This window comes from Antennarius striatus, chromosome 3, assembly GCF_040054535.1.
Source record: "Antennarius striatus isolate MH-2024 chromosome 3, ASM4005453v1, whole genome shotgun sequence".
Taxonomy (NCBI): Eukaryota; Metazoa; Chordata; class Actinopteri; order Lophiiformes; family Antennariidae; genus Antennarius; species Antennarius striatus.
Window position 1 is genome coordinate 18,218,995 of NC_090778.1, and position 22,449 is coordinate 18,241,443.

At 38.1% G+C, this 22,449-nt stretch overlaps 1 protein-coding gene across 2 annotated transcripts in view; it reads right to left on the minus strand.

Moving 5' to 3' along the window:
• Positions 1-22,449, minus strand: part of pdlim5a (PDZ and LIM domain 5a) — a 53,721-nt gene that overhangs the window by 27,129 nt on the left and 4,143 nt on the right. For both annotated transcript variants that reach the window (XM_068310293.1, XM_068310295.1), the window contains exon 3: positions 12,779-12,930. In XM_068310293.1, coding sequence (XP_068166394.1) covers positions 12,779-12,930 — 152 coding nt within the window. The remainder of the gene's footprint in view (positions 1-12,778; positions 12,931-22,449) is intronic.

Genomic DNA, 22,449 nt, shown 5'->3' on the forward strand with positions numbered 1-22,449 from the left:
CACACACATTCAAGCTTTAGGCAATTAAATAAATTTTAGTTGAAAGTGAATTGAAAGTCTTTACATGTCGTCATGTGTTTGACATCACGTAAAATGATATCACTCAAAAAGGACCCACAAACACAAATGCACACAGACACACACACACACACACACACACACACACACACACACACACACACACACACACACACACACACACACACACACACACTGCAGTCATACATGTAGCTCCTTGCAATCACATCTGTTATACACTCGTCATTGTGTTTCGTCATGAAGTGGGTCTTTGATAAAGTGTCCTGCCATTTGGGTGACAGAGTCATTAAAAGCGGTGAGCAGCTAAAGGTCAGTTGACACACACAAATATAAGCTCATACACACATATTACAGAGGATGTAGTGATAAATACTACAGGCATTAGGAGTTGTCGAAATGCTGGTGTTATAATTCTACAGAGACTAAAACGGCCTTTTCATACAAACATTTACACCTACCACAAATCTTCACAAACTTACACACACACCAAATGTATTTTTACAAGGTTGTCTATATACAGTGATACCTCTACTTACGAATGTCTCTACTTTCGAAATTTTATATTTATGAAATTTCTCAGCAGGGAAATATTACCTCTACTTACGAAGGAAATTTCGACTTACATAATATAGAAACACAGTATCGGCTGATACTCGAATAAAAACACAGTATCGGCTGATACTTGAATCTCCCACAGGTTCCTGAACGTAACATTCTCATAGCTGCTCTGCCATTGGCTATTACCTATTACGTATCTTCCTGGCATCCTATTGGCTAAGAGGGATGCCACTCCACCTCTTCGGCACCCGACCAGTGAGGTAGTATGATAGTATTGCGCAAATATAATGACTTTTTGAGTACGTATTCGCTATGGACCCCAAGAAAGTGACGAAGAGGAAAAGAAAAGATGAAGAAAAAAGTTTTTTTGTCCATACAAATAAAGCTAGAGATAATAGAATAGCATGAGAAAGGGATGCGTTTGGTTGATCTCGCCAAAGAATATGGCCAAAGATCTACAATCGCCACGTTATTAAAACAAAAGGAAGTTTGAGGAGTTTAAGGCATCGCTTGGGTGGTTGGAGAAGTTCAGAAGGAGGACTAGAATTCACTCTGTTGTTCGGCATCGTGAGATAGGAGCGATGAACCAAAGAGGGCAAAAAACAACAAGGACAGCTGTTAAAAGGTCAATGACCGTCATTATTATTCTTTACACTATTCTTTGCTTTTTACGTTATGCACAACTCTCATTTATTGTGTAATAATATAATCGTAACATTTATTTGTTATGTTTTGATGCATTTTTATGCTTTACAAAACATTTATGTCTGAATTTTGGGGGTTTGGAACGGATTACGGCATTTGTATGGAAAACGCGTCTCTACTTACGTAATTTTCTACTTACATAATTTCTTCCAGAACCAATTAATTTCGTAAGTGGAGGTACCACTGTATTATAAGTGGGATAAATTGACCTTGATTAGCTTTTTTACGTTTGGCTCAGTTTTCTGTGATCCTGTTCGTCAGTGTGATTTTATCTTCAATTTTCACTGAATTTGTCTTGTTCAAATAGTTTTTGTATTTGGCTTTTGCACTCAACCAAGGAACAGAAGGGAGGTCACAACCATGTAAAGGAGGCAATACCCTTGAAGTCTTTAATTGAACAGAATAGCAGAGTGATTAAAAAGACCGTAGAGAAACAACACCTTTATTTATTTATAGATTGGCCCTTTGGAGGTGAACTTTGACCCATCCCTGAAGAGTGAGATATCTTAAGGTGCCCAGGGAGCCAGTTGGGGTTATGAATCCTGCTTAACGATACACCGGCATGTACTGGGGGACTGGGGCTCCAACAACTGACCTTCTGTAAAGGGGATGACGATCTTACCACCTACACCTCAGCCGCCCACCAGCAATGTTTGGTACTAATGTTTGGTACCAATGTGTAGGCATGCATATGTTTGATGAACTTCCCTTTACTTTTCCAAGGGACCCAGCAACGGATTCAAGTATAAAAACGTGGTCACTGAGAGGAGGACATTTCTATGTAACATAGATTTAACTTCAGTTTTGCATTAACTAAAAAATACACAAAAAAGTACTTCTCACCATTTTTTATATGCCCTCTCCATACCTCTTCATCCTTCACCGTTATGTTTAAATTAACTCACTTTTTCCTGCTTTCATGCCCCTTTTTTCCCCTTTCCTGCAAATGAGGTCACTGTTTTTTTTAACAAAAGTGATAATGGTAACTGAAACAAAGCCCTCTAAAACGTATGCAGTCGTCATTCCTAAAGCTGGAACACACTGAACCCTTGCATTTTGTTTTCTGTGCCCTAATGGGGAAAACAGTGGGCTGTTTTGTAACTCCAGCTTAAACTGAAGCAGACATGCCAACATGATCCGGAGAGAATGCCATAGCACCGAGTAGGAGCAGAGTGACTGGCAGAATTATTGCCATGTGCGTCTCAGAGTTTGGGTGTTAGCAATGAACATGTGTATATTATTAATGGTAGCGGGGTAAAAGAGGGAGTTAGATTGGTTATGAAATTATGAGTACTATCACAACAAAACAGCACTCAGAAAACGAGATACAAAAATTCAATTTAGTCCTATTTTCAACAGGACTAACACCACTTACAGTGGGTAAGACCATTGAAATAGATTAAGATTACTGTAGGCTATAGGTTCATGACATTTGTGTGTGTGTGTGTGTGTGTGTGTGTGTGTGTGTGTGTGTGTGTGTGTGTGTGTGTGTGTGTGTGTGTGTGTGTGTGTGTGTGTGTGTGTGTGTGATCCTCCCTCTTCCTTATCAGTTACCACCCTCCACAGAGGTCTCGACAAATCGTCCTAAAGAGAATGACATCACACTAGATTCTAAAACGAAACTTTGACACTGACCAGACCAAAAGAAGACAGGATGACAAAATTAGAACTGTTTCACTGTGAAAGCTTTATCCCATCCAGTGAACTCTGAGACCATTTAAATCATTTTTGAACACAGTGGGTTCACATATGTGGCTGCCCATTGTCAATGTATCTGGTTGAAACCATAATATAACTTACATTGTGCCACCACCTTTTGAAGCCACTCATCCAGAAGAGTATAATAGTTTCCACAGATGTTTATCTTTCAGTCTGACTTCTGCTGCTGTCCACTGACTCATGTTAGATATTGCAGTTCAGTAAACAGGCCAAGACCCTTGTCTGTTCAAGGAAAGACGAGGGTCTGGGCCTGTTGGACAACAATGTTTACAAAACATTTGATGGACTGCAGCCCTTAAAAACCAGCAATGATTTCAGGACAAACATGGGAACATGTGCAGTGATTATTGTGTGATATGTGTGTCAAGTTTGGCAAACAGTATTGAGCATCTCATCACTAAGTGTCTGCTTTCTTTTCACTTCTCTTTCTCCCATTTGTATGTGTTTAATGGATGTGTGTGCTTTCAAATGTGAGGAATTTGCTGGAAACAAATGTGCCTGATAATGTGGACAAGTGGAAATTGCGTGAATTGATTACGTAAACTTAGTGGACAAGCTATATCCTAATGAATGGTATTTCAGACACCAAACGCCAAGTTAGATGTATCCACGATGATTCTTCACTTTAAGGCTAGTATATCTGACTGTATGGTAAGTTTTCTGATCAAATTCCATTTTATGCACAAGTACATAGCATTTCCTTCCTCAAAATCTTTACAAATCTCTGAATATGTTCAGGAATAGTCAACATGAAGAACATAGATTAACCTTATCTGAAGGAAGGCTGTATTAATTGAAATGGCTAAATGTGCAGCTGAGTTGTTGTGTTTTCTGTAGTCCCAGAGAAACAAGCAAACCCTTTTAAGGTATCTCACGTTGTAACAAAAATACACAGTGGTAGACTAGTACCCTAAGGACTCCTAAAAGTAGACCGTGAGAGGAAACAGGCACATTAAGTTACACCCTACTGGGCCAAGAGAAAGGAGGCAATGTTACAAAGTGCCAGCAGGTCAACAGTTCTGCATCAAAAGCCCCAACAGAGCACAGGAGCAGGGCTAAAAATCACTATTATAACTAATAACCACCACACTCAATTGAAAACAGGACCTTCTACACTGCAATAAACTCGTCATGCCTCTGTAAAGGCTGTATAACAACAATAGATGGTGGAAGATAAATCCTGTGCAAGAATTTAAATGATGGATTTAGGATTGAAAACATCTCAAAGTCAGTTTGGAAAGTCCATTATCGGTAAACAGAGGGGCAGGAGAATATGCACGCTTGAGATTGAAATATCCTCTGGAATCCTATATCCTGTGCACTCTTACAACACAAACACTTTTATGACAAGTGCTTCTACTGAAATTCCCACATGTAACAGCACACCAGACCTAATTTAAGGCTATTTAAGTAAATGAACAGTGAAAATACTTTTATGATAGATGTAATTTTCTATAACATTACATTTGTGTAGATATATATCTTTAAACAGACAGAGAACAGATGGTTTTGTTTTGCGTTTATTTTACTTGAAACAATAACACAACAATGCATCATGGGAGTCACATAACTGGAGTCACAGGGCTGTAAAACAGTAGATGGGACAACTGGTTTCCTCTTATTTAAACTTTTACAGCTTTTTCTCACTAGAAGACTGGCCAAAAATGTAAAAATGTACATATAATCAGAAAACAGCGTCACAGACACAGACAGGGTTTACACAAAACATGCATAAACATACACCCACTTGCGCAACATAATTTTTTTTAAAGCATGTCTCATTTGTTATTAAAGACCCCTTGACCTAAAAACAAAATGCCTGGCTTTGTGAACACTTAAAGGTAGCTTTCACTCCATTCTATAATTTAAAATATTTTAAGTACAATTTACAAATGAATGGCTATTTCTGTCAACTGTATTTGGAATATGTATGCCTGTTTGTGAAAGCCACTGCGCATAAGAAGAACAGAAGTGAGCTTTTTCTCTAACTGTGCCAGACTGACAAACATAATATGATGGTTTTAACCTGAATGATAAAACCAGAGATTGGTCACAGATAGGTTAGAGCCTCTACACAATTCCAGAAAATCCCAAATGGGATTACAACAGTGTTGCATTATTTCACATCTGCCCAATGTTGAACTATGGTCTGAAATTATGAGCCTATTATATCACCACTGTAGACATTCAGCAGAAGAATACACAATGGAACAATGAACCATGTAAAATTGCCTAAAGTAGTGAATTTTATTGCTTTACTTTTCTCTGTCTTTCTCTCTCTCACTCTCTGCCCCCGTCTCTCTCTCTCTCTCTCTCTCTCTCTCTCTCTCTCTCTCTCTCTCTCTCTCTCTCTCTCTGTCTCTCTCTCTCTCTCTCTCTCTCTCTCTCTCTCTCTCTCTCTCTGTCTCTTTCTGGAAGCTCAGCAAGGCGACAAGAACAACAAAGTTAGACTAAGGAGTCAGATCTCCAGCTGGATCCAGCAGTCAGCGCTGAGACAGCCTGGACATAAAAATGATCCACAGCTGGGCCAGGACGAGTTTTCCAAATTCAACATCTGGCCTTAAGTCTGTTGAGAGTATTATGTATATCAATGTGAGTCAGTATCACTTTGTGTGAGATTCATTGACAGAGTTTCCCAACATATTTGTTGTAAAATACATACACATACACAAAAGCTTACTTCTCTCAAGTTGAGAGTTATTATAAGAGTTGCATCTTAAAAATGAACATACAAAACTGTGATAGAAGAGTGACCTTGAATCTCATACCAAAGAATTTACCACACATGAACTTGATGCAATGATAGATGATGTTAAAAGGTCAGGGTGGGTGGGAGTGGGCAAAAGAAACATTGGTGTATCTTTGTGAACAAAAAGAAAGAGATATGTGCTATTCTGGCTAATGCTTTCCACCTGAACAGAATGTCATCCGATTATCTAAAGAAAAAGTAAATAGGCAGTGACTCATTTGGCTGAGTTTGAATATACTCCAACCAATGTGAACTGATAACACTGTAGATCCAGAAATTAACATGAAAACTTCAAGAAAAGATTGGGATGGAGAAATTGTGTCTGGGATGTAAGCTCATTGTGTTTCCAAAAAAAAAAAGGTTGATTACAATTTATTACAGACTCGTTGGTGATGATGATTGGAAGTTTGTTTAATTTGGAACCAAAGTGTTGAGTGTACACTTTGCAATCTTATCCCTGAAACTCATTTATAACAATTACTCAGCCTATGAACTGTTGCTGCTTCCTGTTTCTCTCCTCTGAAGATTCCAGGTGATTCTTCCCACAGTTTAAGGGCCTTTTCCAAAAATCATTCAACCTTACCTTCAGATTATTTTCGGTTTATCTTCACAGACCCATATTTTTTGGGATTTGTATTTTCTTTGGCAAATACTGCAGACTAGCAACAGACAGACAGATAGACAGAAACAGCTGTCCGTAGCTGTAGCTGCATTCCCTTGGTATTATGATCTTACTGTTTAATACTCCAGGCAAAGTCAAATATGATGGTCATCAGTTTTAGAAGATCTTTGGCAAATACTACAGAGCAGTGAAAGACAGAGGCAGGTGAGCCCAGTTTAGCACTCTTGGCTTTAGAGCATCTTTGGCAAATATCAGAGCTGAGTAAGTGACAATGGCAGCTGTGCAGCTAGGAAGTTGCTGTAAATTTCTGCACCTACAGTTTAGGTCTCTTAAATTTTAATTAATCTAGGCAGTGCTGTACTTTGTTGTATCAGTACAGTATATACTACATTTTGACAACTTATATAAATCTTTTGTGTTGTTTTACTGGTAACAGCCAAAACTAAGAAGCTTCACACTACAAAGCTTGAGCTCAGTACGTGAGACAAGCAATTTCCTGCACTTTCCTTCTCTATAATATAGTTTAGCAGCAATGCTACTAATTACCTCTGAACTTTCATTTCATGAGCTATTCTGCTTTCTGATAAAGACAGAGGTTGGTTAATAAAACCTTTTCTTTTTATATTAGCACGTCTTTGAATTGTATGTGTGTGTGTGTGTGTGTGTGTGGGGGGGGGGGGGTTCTACTTTGTGTGACTGTACTGTGTGGGTGATGTTAGAGCAGTGTTTATTAGTTTTTAATTAATGGGAAACATAACCTTAACCACATTGACACTGACTCTATCAGGTCTATCTGCCACTCTCTTTCTCTTTCCCTGTTCTTATCTTCCTTTGATTTCTTTTCCACCCGACCGGTCAAGACGGATGTCCGCCCAAAAGAGTCTGGGTCCTGCCCGGAGTTTCTTCCTCATCGAGGGAGTTTTTGCCTGCCACTGTCGCTTATGCTTGCTCTGGAGGGTTCAGTTGGGTTTCTCTGTCTGTTAAAGCGCTTTGAAATGTCTGTTGCCATGATTAAGCGCTATATAAATAAAACTTGATTGATTGATTGATTGACTATTATACCTTGTTTCCAGAATTATTTATTTCTTGATATGTCTTCATGGAAAATTGCTCTGATTTAGCAGCCAAGTTCTTTGTTATTGCATTTGTTCTATGATTCTGGGGGCATTTTACTAGAAATACTACAGTATTTGCAAATAATTCAGAGAGCTTTGTGTGATAAGATCTCTAAATGAATAACATGATTTTCTCAACCAAATCTTTTGCAGCATTTGGAAATACATAACCACCCCCCCCCCCCAGTAAGGTTCTTCCCCTACATACAGTTTACAGGTGTTCTATTGTTCATACACTTTTGCGAATAGCTTTCCTACAGTATTGGCCCCATAGGAATCCAATTATCCCAGTCCTTCACAGCCAAGCCTGTTCTTGTTACACACAGTTCAGTTCCAAGAGAGCATCTCCAGTCTGGGTTTAATTTCAAAGTGTAAGTTAAAAAAAAGGCAACAGATATGTCTTGACTACAAATAGATAACTGACACACTGCCTCAGGCATAATATGATGTCTAAGTGTACACCATATTCTGATATAGCCTTATACATATACTGTACACACAGTAAGATTTTATTTTCAAAAGCAGTACTCACCAACAGTGAGGAAATTATAGTGCATGTATTTAGTGTATGTATACGTGTGTGGCTGTGTTTGATAGGTATGTGGCTGTGTTTGATAGGTATGTGGCTGTACACAAGCATCAGCACAGTCCAGTCATCTTGTTGGCTCTATTCAGAGAACTCAATGTAAACAAAATGAAATCATATACCCCAGCCCTACATAAACTTCATTTACTCACCCCACCTCTTTCTACAGTACAGTGCGCCAACTTCCAGACTCAAAAATAACTATAACAGCTGTCAGCTGGCATGAGATCTGTGTGTGTATGTGTGTGTGTGTGTGTGTGTGTGTGTGTGTGTGTGTGTGTGTGTGTGTGTGTTGGGGTGCAATTATTAGTCAATCATAACCATGCCTCGTGGTTTCCATACATCCATCCATCCATCCATACATCCATCCATTCATCCATCCATCCATCTATCCGTGCATGGTGTTTATAACAATTTCCAAGCACTACAATGTCCCAAGAAATCCATTTTTTTCTGTTAAACAAATATATGTTTGGAGACAAACTCTAAAATCTGTGGTGTGTTTCATGAGGCCTCTTTACAGCAAAGGCATCAGCTTGGAGGAAATCAACTGAAGTGTCATTTTAAGTACCCTAAATTTAAAGTCTCACTTGGTTCCCTTGGATTTCACTTTATGAAGTTAAATTTCACTGACCTCTTTTTTGTGACTGTTGAAATTATTTGAACAAGAAAAATAATTGATGGCTGGACCATGTTTGTGTATTATATTCTGTTTTGAGTTGCTCAAACACCATGTGCCAGCCAGAGATTGTTTGAAGTGAATGATACGGGCATTGTGTTCTTAATTCCTGCATGTGGTTTAAGCCAGAATAGCAGTTAGTAATAGTGAAGTACAGATGAATAGTGAGTACCTATAAACAACCAATAAAATGAATCACATGTTAGTTACCACAAGAGGCTTTACAATCACATTATATTCATTGAAGTATGTTCTAATTTCACATTTTTTACTTTTGCAGATATAGTTCCATATATTGTCACTAAAAGCATGTTATGGGTAGCATTAAATTTCTCAATAAACACATTTGCTTAATCATATTTAATGTTCAAGAGACAGAAAAGGTCTATTGACATCTATCTTTTATGTAACAAACACTTACAAAGGTTGAATGGAATGTACCAAAACATTGCCAACCACCCTTTTACTAGTGTGTGTCCAATGTTTGTGTTTTAAGAACACATGTGGCCCACATTTTGCTATACATCATTTATAGCAAAAGAATCTGTCTGAATTGCAAGAATGATGCTTTTCCTTGAGAGCCAACAAAATCTCTCACTCCATCACTGTGTAAGTCACATGTCAAACTTAAGGCCCAGGGGCCAAATGTGGCCCACCACATAATTTTTATGTGGCCCACGAGAGCATAAGAGGTCTAAAAAAGGTGTCTAAAAATAAATAGGTCAAAGTGTGCTTTGAACTATTTATGTGCTTTGAACAAAGTTGATGTCCTAACTTGTATTTGAATTCATAACTTGACAAATTAAAGGTATTTATGTTATACAGAACAAAAAGCAAACATTTTTTCTGTGCAACTGTAATGTTTTTATCTTAGATTACATTGAGTTGCATTTATGTAACTTAATGTAATCTCTATGTACAGGCCAATGAAGCAAACACAACCACACACAAGGGGGCCTGGAAGCATGCAAATTAAACACAGTGGGAGATAGAGTGGCGGACAGCTTCAACCAGGTGCGCCCCAAATGAGCAGCGTATAAGGGGAACGGCGCCTTGCTCAAGGGCGCCTTGCTCAAAGGCGCATTGCTCAAGGGCGCCTTGCTCAAGGGCGCCTTGCTCAAGGGCACATTAGCAGTGCTCGGGAGGTGAGCTGACACCTCCAGCTGTCCCTCCCAGCACTCCGAGGTGGCTGGGCAGGAGTGGGAATCGAACCGCCAATCTTGGGAACATTGGACGACCGTTTTACCCAATGAGCCACTGTCACCAATACATTATATTGTCAGACACTTACAGCTGCAGCCAAATAAAGATCAGTGAAATGGAAGCAAATCACCCACAATTTGTCTTGTGAGTTCTCTTGTACAATAATTCTTTAAGAAACAGATAAAAATGTTTTAACTGTGGCATACCTACCTAACCAATCTTACAAAAAAGTACTATTGCTGACATTGTTGTTTGCAAATTACCTGAACAATAGCCTGCTTCAATGTTTTACTCTACAGTATATATTACTGATTATATATATATATATATATATATACAGTATGCAGCTGCTCTTCTTTTTCCTGCTCTTCACACACCAGTTACTTCTTTCTTTTCCTAATCACCTAAGTATTTAGAAAAGGATAACAACCCGTCTCCTTTTATAATACACACATAAAGATAGATAGATAGATACTTTATTAATCCCGGAGGAAATTGTATATTAAAAAAAAAAACATAAAGGCACCACATTTAACATTTATTCGTGTCTTCTTACAGTAATCATTCCTTTTGCTATCTGACCCAATGACAAACCCAATCAACATATGTAGACAGAAAAAAAAAAAAGAAAAGATAAATGTATGACGCCGATATAAACTAACAGAAATGGGATAGATTGGTTCTTTCCATTACAAATGTGCCAGGTGTTGGCCTAGACATGACATACTTTCAACACATGACGTGTTAAGCCCACAGTGTTGGCTCATGCAAGGCAGTAACCAGAAAGACATATTAAAATGCTAATCCTAAATCTCACTATACCATGTATAGTGACAATAAAGGCTTTCTAATTAAATTTCTTATTAAAAATGGACTCTGGAAAAGATGTACAATTAATGTAATATTGACTTTATATTTTTTTAACACAAAAGTATCTCAGTGAGGCAGAAGCTGGAGCCAGCTGTTCCCAATGGTGCTACCTGGCCATACACATCTTTTATAATGTAATACTGCCACTTAATAAAACAAGCTCTCCTGCATGTTTCTATGGGAATATGAATCAACCCTTCTAAGGCTAATGTCTGCACAGGGTTAGACAGAAAAGGTAATTCATTCTCTTGTCTTCCTTTTTAGTCACACGTGGCCTTTAATTAATTAACATCTTCCAAACAATTAGTTTCAGAGAATAAAGGGTCTTAAGAATGAATTCCATATTTCTCAATTTTGGAGTAAGTTATGTCTAATAATATTGATGCAATCTCTGAACTACATCTCCATCAACAATACCAGTCCAGATTTATCAAATTCATCATTTCACCATCCTCGCCGGTCAGGGCATAATCATCAGCTACCACCACCTACAATGCTTTGGGTACATTGAGGTGTTTATTTTGTTACTGCTGAGGATGAATACCATTCAATGACAATTTATCTGAAGCACTAAAGACTTTTTTAGTACTTATCAATTTGTTGACATTGAAGTAAACCACATTCATCCTTCGCTGACAAAAGCAAATAATTTGCATTTCTCAACTGTGACCAACATGTGCTATAAATGAATATGATCAAGCAGGCTATGCTGAGGATTTGAATGACAGGGGACTAGTTGTACATCTTCCTCATTGTTGTTAAAGTGTAAAGCACAATTTGACCAATAAAATGCCCAGTGATAACTTTAGTTTACTTGCGTAATGCCGGGAATCTGAGTAGGGTGAGAGAGTGTCTCACACTGGAAATGTCCTCAGTGTGATCTCATCAGTACAAGCAAATAATAAAAACAATTTCTGAAGGGGTCACACACTGAGGGTGTTTCCAATGTGAGACACAAGGAGAATGCTGTGAAAGAAAACCTCTAAGGGACTCGATTACTTATGAGAAATGTTTTAGCACGGGTCTCTCTTTCTCAGGGACTGACACCCTGACCTTCAGGGACTATTAGCCCTATGGGTTTACAGAATGTTTTCTCTTCCACTCGACCAAAAGTTAACTTCAATCTGTCATCATTTGGACACAAATTACAGGACATGCTCAGTTTCCTTCAAACAAGGGAAATGGATGAACAAAAGATGAAAAGCTATGGAGGAAGGATGGAATATGAAACCCAGACAAAGTCAAGGAAACATGTCAACAAAACAACAAAAAGGGAGCTTTTCATTTTATTATTCCAATAGATTAAAATGTCATGTATGGCAAAATCAATTCACCCTACCTGTGGTTATGCATTATGCTTTTGGATTCTGTAAATCCTTCAGGATATTGATCCCAAAGGACAAATTTAGAAGTCCTGAACATTTCAGTGTTCTAATAAAAACATGCACATGCCTTAAGGTTCTGCCAAAGAACCGGGCAATTCAAGCCAGATGAGCACAATATAAAGCAACACACACACGCATGCACACACACAGACAGACAGACAGACAGACACACACACACACACACACACACACACACACACACACACACACACACACACACACTAACAGGACCTCTGGAAAGAGGGAGTGGTCAAGTATTTCCTTGAAAGGGACATCAGGCAGAATTTATGACGTGATGCATTGGGGTAAAGATTAACTCCGAAAGAAATACTGAACATCTGCCTTTTAGCAGGATGTCTCGGGTTAAAATGGAAAGGGCTTTAAATTTGATGCAGATGGATTATTTTAAAACGAAGGGAATGTGTGTATCCAGTGTTGCCATGGTGACAAATGTTTTGCGCTAACAGTAATGTGTTAAATCATCATAAGCTGAAATGGATTTGGTTTTAGAAATACAAACATACACTAAGTTTAAACTCATTACTTACTTCAGGAGGGTGAGACTGAGGTTGCCAGCACAGTTCTTGATCTTGTTCTGAGCCTCCAGGTGGTTCATGCTCTCTGTGGCAATGCCATCAATGGACAGCACAGTGTCTCCAATGGTAATACCTCCTTTAGCAGCCTTCCCACCATCTGTCAGCTGCAGAAATACACAAGAACACATATATTATCAATTGTCTTTGACACCACCATGACATCCAGGGTAATGATTTTGCAGGGAGCTTCACTTTTAAGACTTGCTGTTATACTGAACTAACTGCTTGCTGGTAAATGAAGAAAGAAATGTTCAAAAGGTCTTTTAACCACAGTAATCCACAACTGTGTATAGACAATTTCCATTCATGAGCTGTTCAAAGAAGTTTAAAGTGAAGCTCGTGTATGCATTGAAAATACATCAGAGAATGAATTGGATAAAAGTGAGCTGCATTTTAAGCAAATGCTGAGTTGAATAAACACTGAAAATTAAATGAAATTACACACACACACACACACACACACACACACACACACACACACACACACACACACAAAATAAACTCACCATGACACACTGTATTCTGAGAAAAAAATAACAATTAAAGGGAATTCAGTCCCATTATGAAGCATTTAGGCTATTATTCTTTGCAACATGCAGTTAAATAGGGACAATAGATAATGTTTTATTGGTATTGAGTAAAATAAAATTAAAAGCCACACATCTTTTGCATACGTTATAAGTCGAATATGTTCAATTTCTCTTGTCTCTAAGTCTCAATTTCTTCTGTGACTTTCGAGCTATGCTTTAAATATCTGCATCCAAACAAAGTTTTGTTGCTGCACTCCCACCCCTCTGGGTGTTGGATAATTTGAAACAGATTCCAGTCACATAAACGAACTCATGTTGAATCAACCCCACAGTTCAACGTGCACAAATGTTGAGCTGCATTATTCCGTACTGGAAAATTTATTACGGAATTAAAGCAGGTTGACAATATTTGTTTCAAAGTGAACTGTGGGGTAGCAATTAAGCATGAGTTAGATTTATGTGACTGACTAATTACCAAGCAGAAAAACAAGTGGAATTGAGTCTGTACCAAAATAAAATCTGATTATGTTTTGTTTTATTTTTATTTTGTGTATTTCTCATCTTTGCAGATGTTTTTTCTTTACTTGTGATTAATCGGAGTGCATTTTTATCTGTATCTGTTGACATCTGTTAATGAGGAACCTTCTTTCAGTCCCTTTCATCTTCAGACAGGATAATTTCCAGTAGGATACCACACTCATTCTCCTCAGTAGTCTGCTAGGATGCAGGATATTGTACACTCTATTTCTTTTCCTTTCCTTTAATTGACTGGTATGTTATTTGGATTCAATGACTCACTATTTGAAAACAATGAATGAAAGAAGCGCATGTACTATGGTGCCTTTTCAATGAAAAACAAAAAAAATTGTTAAACTATTCTTAAATTACTTAGAGAACAAATAGACTCTATAACGATTATTATGACCATTTTTAGTCAATATTCGATGGAACTGTATCCAAAGGAGAGCGGTGTTTCTTTTGACAAGTGGAAAGGACACACTTTGCTCCAGTGAACACAAGCACCCACACACACACACACACACGGACGCACGCACGCATGCACACACACATTTGTGGCTCAAGCCCACAATCCACAGTGCTGTTATTGTGTTTCTACGAAAAGACTTTCTGATGGATGAAACATGACAGCCAATGATGAATGGAAAATTAGTTTAGATGGCTTTGGTGTGTTACATCTCCAGAGGTTCTGTCCCAATTGCCTTTATATTTGTCACGCACACACACACACACACACACACACACACACACACACACACACACACACACACACACACACACACACACACACACTCACACATACACACACACATACACACACAGAGAAAGACAGACAGACACAAGACAGCCTAATAAAAATCCTCTACACCCGGATTAGTGTTAAAGCTCGTCTGCCCCAACCTTTTATAGTCATATTAGTTGAACACACGCAACATCACTCAACAACCGCAGAGGGCAGGAACAGGAGAACACTTAGGGATTGGCTTTACACAGATGAAAAAGCATGGATAGAAAAAGAAAAACAACCAAAGAAAGGAGTATTTGGATCTATTGTCTTATGATTCCGTGTAGATTTTGACTAAATCATTTGGGTGTTTTCATGCCAATGAATAGTTATCACATAATTTTCAATTATATATTCTCCCCAATTAATGTTCTGTTCCTGTATCCAACATGCATACACACACACACACACACACACACACACACACACACACACACACACACACACACACACACACACACACACACACACACACACACACACACACACACACACACACACAAACAAACACATATTTACCCAAACTTGTTAAACTTTCCAAACAGGCAGAGAATTTTGTTTAATTTGCATTCTTCAGATTTAATCTGTATGTTTTAATGTCATAGAGGTTGAAATAAACTGACTTGGATGGTACAAAATCTATTTCCCAAAGGCAAACATTTGTTCTAAATCACTCTTTAATAACTAGATTTCCTAAGTCAAATTTCATATCCAATGCAACAAATCATTGAGAAAATTAGAACCAGATATCCAAAGAATATCTCAATGTGACAAGCCAAGAATCTGAAATTTCCTATGGTATCTGATTTATGACTGTATAGTTTTGATCACAATAGAAAACAGGAGCTTTAATACTACACCATAGATTTCTTCAGGAGATGCCTGTGTGTTACTTTGTTACTGCCTCTGTCTGAATGAAAGGACCAAATCTAGACGGCAGAAGCGAGTGTTGTCATTCTAGGTATGGTGATGGAGTGTTGTTGGGAGAGATGTGTTGCTGTTCCAGCTAATACACCCTTGGTGTATGTAGCCCTGTTTAAATGCTTTGAACAATGCCTACTTTCAGCTCAAGGAATGGCAGAGATTACAGGCAGATGGTTCACATCATGCTGTGATTCAAACTCTAAGAGCAGAAGACACAAATAACTCAAGCCTCAACAAAAGCTGCTCCCATTAGTACACCATAAGAACTATTTATTTAACAGATGCTCATGATTAATCCCATGCAATCAAGTGGCTATCTTTCAATGGGAACATAGCCAGAAAGAATTGATTGCCATTGGAGTAAGAAGAGCATCAAAGCTATTTAATATATCCAAAATATTACTTTACATTGGCAAGCTTTGCGCTCAACATACAGGTCGGATATTAAAAAGAAACTTGAGCAGAAAAACAACATGACAGCTGCAGCTCTCTTAGCAATAATGAGAGCAAGAAAATGTTAAGAAAAACAACTGAATGTAGAAGCAGGGACAGATTTTGGAGGATGCGGGACAGGATTGAAGACGTATTAGATGTTGGGGATTTATGAAGAGACGGAAACAGTAAAGTCAGAAAAAAAGGGAAAATATATCAAATATGGAAGACAGAAGTTGACATCACCAGTTGTAATTCATCAGTAACACCTTGCAAACTGTGGTAGGCAATGTTTCATCTGTAATTCATGTTTCTCAAAAAAATAAACCATGTAATTATTTCAGTTATGTCATGGAAATACCTGGAACAGCATCCAGTGTTCACATGACAAACTACACTTTTCTGAGTATGCAGTCACACAGCTTGCATTTCAATCAATAAATTAATCAGTCAATCAATTAACTTTCATTTGTTAGGCACCTAACCACATCAACAAATATTTCAAAGAACCCAACAAGATCCATCAAAATCCTCCAGAGCAAGCAAAACTGAAAGTGGAGGGGAAAACTCCCTCATGAGGAAGAAACTTCAGGCAGGACCCAGACTCTACGGGCAGCCATTCATCTTGACCAGTAGGTTAGAAAAGAAATACAATAGAGATTTGATTTCCATGTTTACACAGAATTGTGTTTCCAGCAGACTGACTCCTTGAAGGATGAAAGTCAAATAAAATGAAAAAATTTAAATGAAATTGTATTATCAAATAATTGAATGACACAACATACCTTACTGCAATCTAATGATATGGAACATCTATACAAAAATCTGAAAACAGAGTTTTAGCATGAGTATGCTGTGTAGTCATCTGAAGACAACATATCCCTCAGACATTGACTAAAACACACAAAAACGAAATAATTAGTATCTTCTTCTTGTATGTTGTTTAAGAAATTAGATATGGAGAAGATGACTAACTTTCAATCACCACAAAATAATCTTTCAATGAATATCATCAGGACCGAGAGCCTTTCCACTCTTCATCCTCTTCAATACCCTCCTCACTTCATCCTGACTAATCGTCGCTACTTCTTGGTGCGCAACAGCCCCCTCTTCTAGTCTTCGTTCTCTTTCATTTTCCCCGTTCATCAACATCTTCCCATCACACTACTGGCACCTGTCAATAGACTTCCATCCCTATCCTTAATCACCCTAACCTGCTGCACGTCCTTCCCTTCTCTGTCTCTCTGTCTTGCCAACCTGTATAGATCAGTCTCTCCCTCCTTACTGTCCAACCTAGCATACAAGTCATCATAAGCCCCTTGTTTGGCCTTTGCTACCTCTACTTTCACCTTATGCTGCATCTCCCTGTACTCCTGTCTACTCTCCTCAGTCCTCTCAGTGTCCTACTTTTTCTTAGCTAACCTCTTTCTCTGTATACACTCCTGTACGTCCTCATTCCACCACCAAGTCTCCTTATCTACTTTCCTTCCAGATGACATACCAAGTACTCTCCTACCTGTCTCCCTGATCACATTAGCTGTAGTTGTCCAGTCATCTGTAAGCACCTCCTGACCACCCAGAGCCTGTCTTAACTCCTTCCTAAAAGTCATGCAACACTTTTTTTTCTTTATCAGCCTCCACCATTTTGTCCTCTGCACTGCCTTTGCCTTCTTCATCTTCCTCACCACCAGTGTCATCCTACAAACTCTTGCCTACCACTACTTTGCAGTCACTGATCTCCTTCAGATTACATCGCCTACACAAGATGTAGTCTACCTGTGTACTCCTACATCCACTCTTATTGGTCACCCTATGTTCCTGGCTCTTCTGAAAGAAAGTATTCACTATAGCCATTTCCATCATTTTGCAAAGTCAACTACCATCTGTCCGTCTGCGTTCCTCTCCTGGATACCAAATCTGCCCATTTCTCTTCCTGTCTACACCATGATAGAACAACTTGAACCCTGCTCCTAAACATCTAGCCTTGCTACCTTTCCACCTGGTCTCCTGGACACACAATATGTCTACCTTCCTTCTCTGCATCATGTCAACCAACTCTCTACCTTTTCCTGCCATAGCTCCAACATTCAATGTCCCTACTCTCAGTCCTATACTCTTGGTATTCCTCTACTCTCTCTTCCTACGAACACACTTTCCTCCTCTCTTTCTTCAACAGGAGAACAATGACAATATTTATTACCAAACCTTGCTTTGCTAAACTGCAAACAGGTCACCATTCCCAGCTGGACTCAATGATATGTTTGTGGTGGTGCTGGAGGGACTAACAGGCTCCGAAACATAGAGTCATATGAACACAAGCATGGATTGTTCTTACTCCTCAGGAACACACAGTAAGTCAGTCATGCGTCATCATTGGCATGCATGTTACAGAGTCTGTAATTAATTCAAATGGTGGTTTCAGGTTACAGGTCATATATCACGTTCAGCTTCTCCATCATATTTTTGAAGTAGGATGCTTTATTTGACCTCTGAAAACAGAAAGGTGGCCAAAAAACATTAAAGTGAGTTAGAGTAACAATTATTTTCCAATGTTCTGGAAAAAGTGCAGCATGTGGGTGTTATAACTCACTCAAGTGGGTTTTGCAGCACAGAAACTAAGAAATTCATTAAAAGGTTTGGGGAATTAAAATAGCTTTAACTGTATTTTCTGGTCAGACAGAGTTAATATCTAAAAGTGTTACATTCAGAGAACACTTTCATCATCATTTCAAACATGAAATTGATGCTCGGTGAGACCCGACATTTAATTCCTCTTTCAATCTGAGATGCAGAGAACAAGGTGAAACAAAACCAACATTTTATAAACCTAATTTAAAACATAGCCTTGATTTAATATTACCATCTCCTTCTGGGCCCATAGGCCAACCCTTATCCTTCTGTTGACCTTCTTAACCACAGTCATTAACTCTTTTCATATAATTTCAATCATTAACTATCGTTGCCTTTTTGGCCCAGGTCCCTCTTGAAAAAGAGATTCTTAATCTCAATGAGGCAAAACTGGATAAATAAAGGTTAAATTAAAAAAAAATTAAAACATTTTTTTAACAAATACTATTTTGATGTATAAAAATCCACCATAAGGCCAGTATCCTAGAAAAAAAGCAGTGTAGCCGTGACAAAACTTGTAACAGCTACTGTGAAAACTCTACTTAAGCTGCATTAAACAATAGAGTATTCAAGTTCTGTGATTTCACTGCCTGAGTGTGTTTGTCTGCCAGAGTCGTAAACGTTTTCTGGTCTCCAATAATTCCGTTCATTCTAGTTAAAAGACAATCTGCACAAACATGTGCTGCTTAAATCAAGGAGGTAAATTGTGTAACTATGTTGTGCATGATGTTTATAAGGATTTTTTTTATGTCTTTTATTTTTATGTCTTTCAGTTGATGAAATCCATGAATCCCCGTAGAAGCCTTTAAATTAGCAGAGACCATTTCTAAATGTCACCTGATGAAATCAGAAGTCAACTCTCCTGGATTTCATAAAAACTGTAAAGCTTTTTGACTGCTAAAAGTATTTAAGGTGTGATTTTAATTTCAGTGTGGTGCCTGTGTTGGCATGTGTGGCACTCATGGCTATTCACAATGGATTAGTCAGTCCATTACCGGTGGAGACAGACATGCTTTTGTAAGGTCACCAATAGGAACATCTGTCAACATGCAACATGAGGGGAAGAGAACGTTTCGAAAAATACCCCCCCCCCGCCTTTTTTTTTTCTCAGTTTCTCACCAACATAATGGTGTAAACCTACTCCACAAGAGCCTATGATTAAAATAATAGTGGTATTAAAACCATAAAACACAGGATGTGAGCAAATCTTAAAATAGTCTCAAATCTCACACTTTTTAGGAAGTTAAGATAAATATTTGAGTGTAACCGCAGTGGAGTCTAGTCTTTATATTATCCAAATACAACAAGTCAGCTCTGACAAAAACCCAGAGAAACCACTGACAGACAGATTTGTGAGAGAGGAAATGCTAAGTTGCTGATTTTGGATCTTGGATTATTGTACAAAGACAGAGAGAAGCACGTCATTTGTTTGATCTAGACTGATTTAACTATTATTGAGACATAAGACAGAGCTGTCAACTCCCTGAGGCAGTTTGATGCAAAAGGTTACAGCACAAAGATTTAGAACGAGGTTTATGATTCAATGTGATCATAGGAGAAAGAAATATAGACAAGAACAATGAACGAGCTAGAAAGGCAGAGCGAGAAAAGACTATGTATGGCACAGTCTTTTAAATAGAGCCATTACTTAGCTCAGTGGTTATCTCTGACTGTTGAAATGCATTACTGTTGCCATTGCCACTGCTGTTCCTGGAATAGCGTTCTGTCTCAAAAAGGTTTTAATACAAATTAGCTGTCCCTTCATGTTGCTTTAGTCACAGCACAAACTTCATCACATATTTTTATCTTTACAAACATGGAGAACTCAAGAGGCAAGATTCATGTAGTTAGTGACACATAAATTTGCAAGGAATAGGCACAAAAAAAAAACTCATTTCAAATCTCAGAATCAGTAGCTGCATGAATATGTACTGATGCACCAATATAAACATATTACATTAATAAGAGATAAATGATAAAACATACTGACATTTATAAATGACTGATGGTGGGATAATGTTACAGCTTATGTTGAGTCCCTGAAATACTCATGATGTACTCTGGTAAGTATTTAGCCTGGACCCAAGAGGCTCAAAAACAGGGGGTACAGATCCAAGACCAGTTTGTACTGAGTGGGTGCTGTCATTGGAGCTGACCTGTGTCATGATGTATCTATTCTTAGAAGCACAATGCTCCCCTGAGCCACCTTCCCTTAAATTATTGTAGCAGTAAATCCTGCAAATGGGTGGCCTTTTAAAAGCTCTATTGATTCCCTGTGTTGTAAATATAACTTGGAATAGCAGGTGGGTGTTTGCTGTCTCTGCGTATGAGGGTTTTTTTTATTGAGAATGCCTTTGATCCATAAAATAGGTTATTGGATTTCACAATAAATGGTTTTATTGAGGCTAACAATAACCGGAATCTCTCTGCATGCCATTTTCTGTAAAAACTCTTCCACAACCATTAAATGACACTAAAACAAGATGTTCTGTATATGCTTTTAAAGACAGTATACAATAATCACAGCATTGCTTACAATTACATGGTCCTATCTGAACAGCAAAGTACCATTACCTAAGTTCCTATTGATACCAGAGACGGTTCACACACAAGTCAAGTATTTCTTGCATGTCATGTGAGTTTCATCACTGCTCTGATAATGACCAATTCCTTTGCTCTGCAGTCACAAAATTAACCCATTTGTGACAAGACACAAAGACGTGTTGATCTACAGGAGTATATTAAATAAGCAAAATGTAGAGGCAACGTTACATTTTTTACCACTGTATTAGAAATGTGTGTGTTACATATATTATTTAATCCAAAGGACAGAACTTTTAATGAATTAGTTTTATTCTTTTTTAAATATTTCCCAATGACATTGCCAACAAGCAGGTTGGCCGTCAATTGTCATCAGCTGTTCTCATGAGTTGGTCCTAACTGTCTACCAGTATAACACAACCTTCAATCAGCCAATCATCTTGACATTGTCTTTTTAAATGACTCTCTCCCTTCCTCTAGGCTAGATCATTCATGCTGCTTTTTTACACACCACACACCTAACCACCACTGATAATACAGGTGGTCACCTACAAACACCGTTGGTTCTGAGAGGCTGTTCATAAGTCACTATTTATTAAATTTCAATCTATAATCATCATTTGAGGTCATTTAAATACCATTACTCCTCTAAATATGGAAGTAATATTCCCTAAAACTTACCGAAATCAATTACAGGTCAGAAAAACAGCATAAAATAAAATTAAAATAGATATAGGGCATTTAGGGCGTTCTCATTTATACATCAGTTTTCAAGAAATACGCGCAAAAAAATACAAATCCAGCCTGTCCGTGTAAAATCACTAGAAAACTGTTAAAAGCACACAACATTGTAATACCCCGGGTATTAACTATAACTGCTGTAGAGATGGAACTCACAGATACAGGTTTTATCAGACATAATTCATCTATTTACACAGGAACTCCAAGCAGAGACACAATACAGACTCGTATCTAACTCTCGTTCCCTTTCCCCAAGCTTCACTAATTTCCACACAGCCCAACACATGTGCAAACTACGGCTCAGGGCAACATCATGCTACTGTTCAATAAGTAAGATTAAAAACATACGTCATATTAAAATATGTATGTATAGTGTAGTGCCAATATCTACCATCAAGCATCGCTTGTTATTCAAACAATTGTGTTGAATTCAGATTAGTTTACATAAACTTTTGCTCCTTATAATTCTATCCTTTAGGAGAATAATAAGAAAACACTTCTCCACAAGTTTTTAACAGCATCCA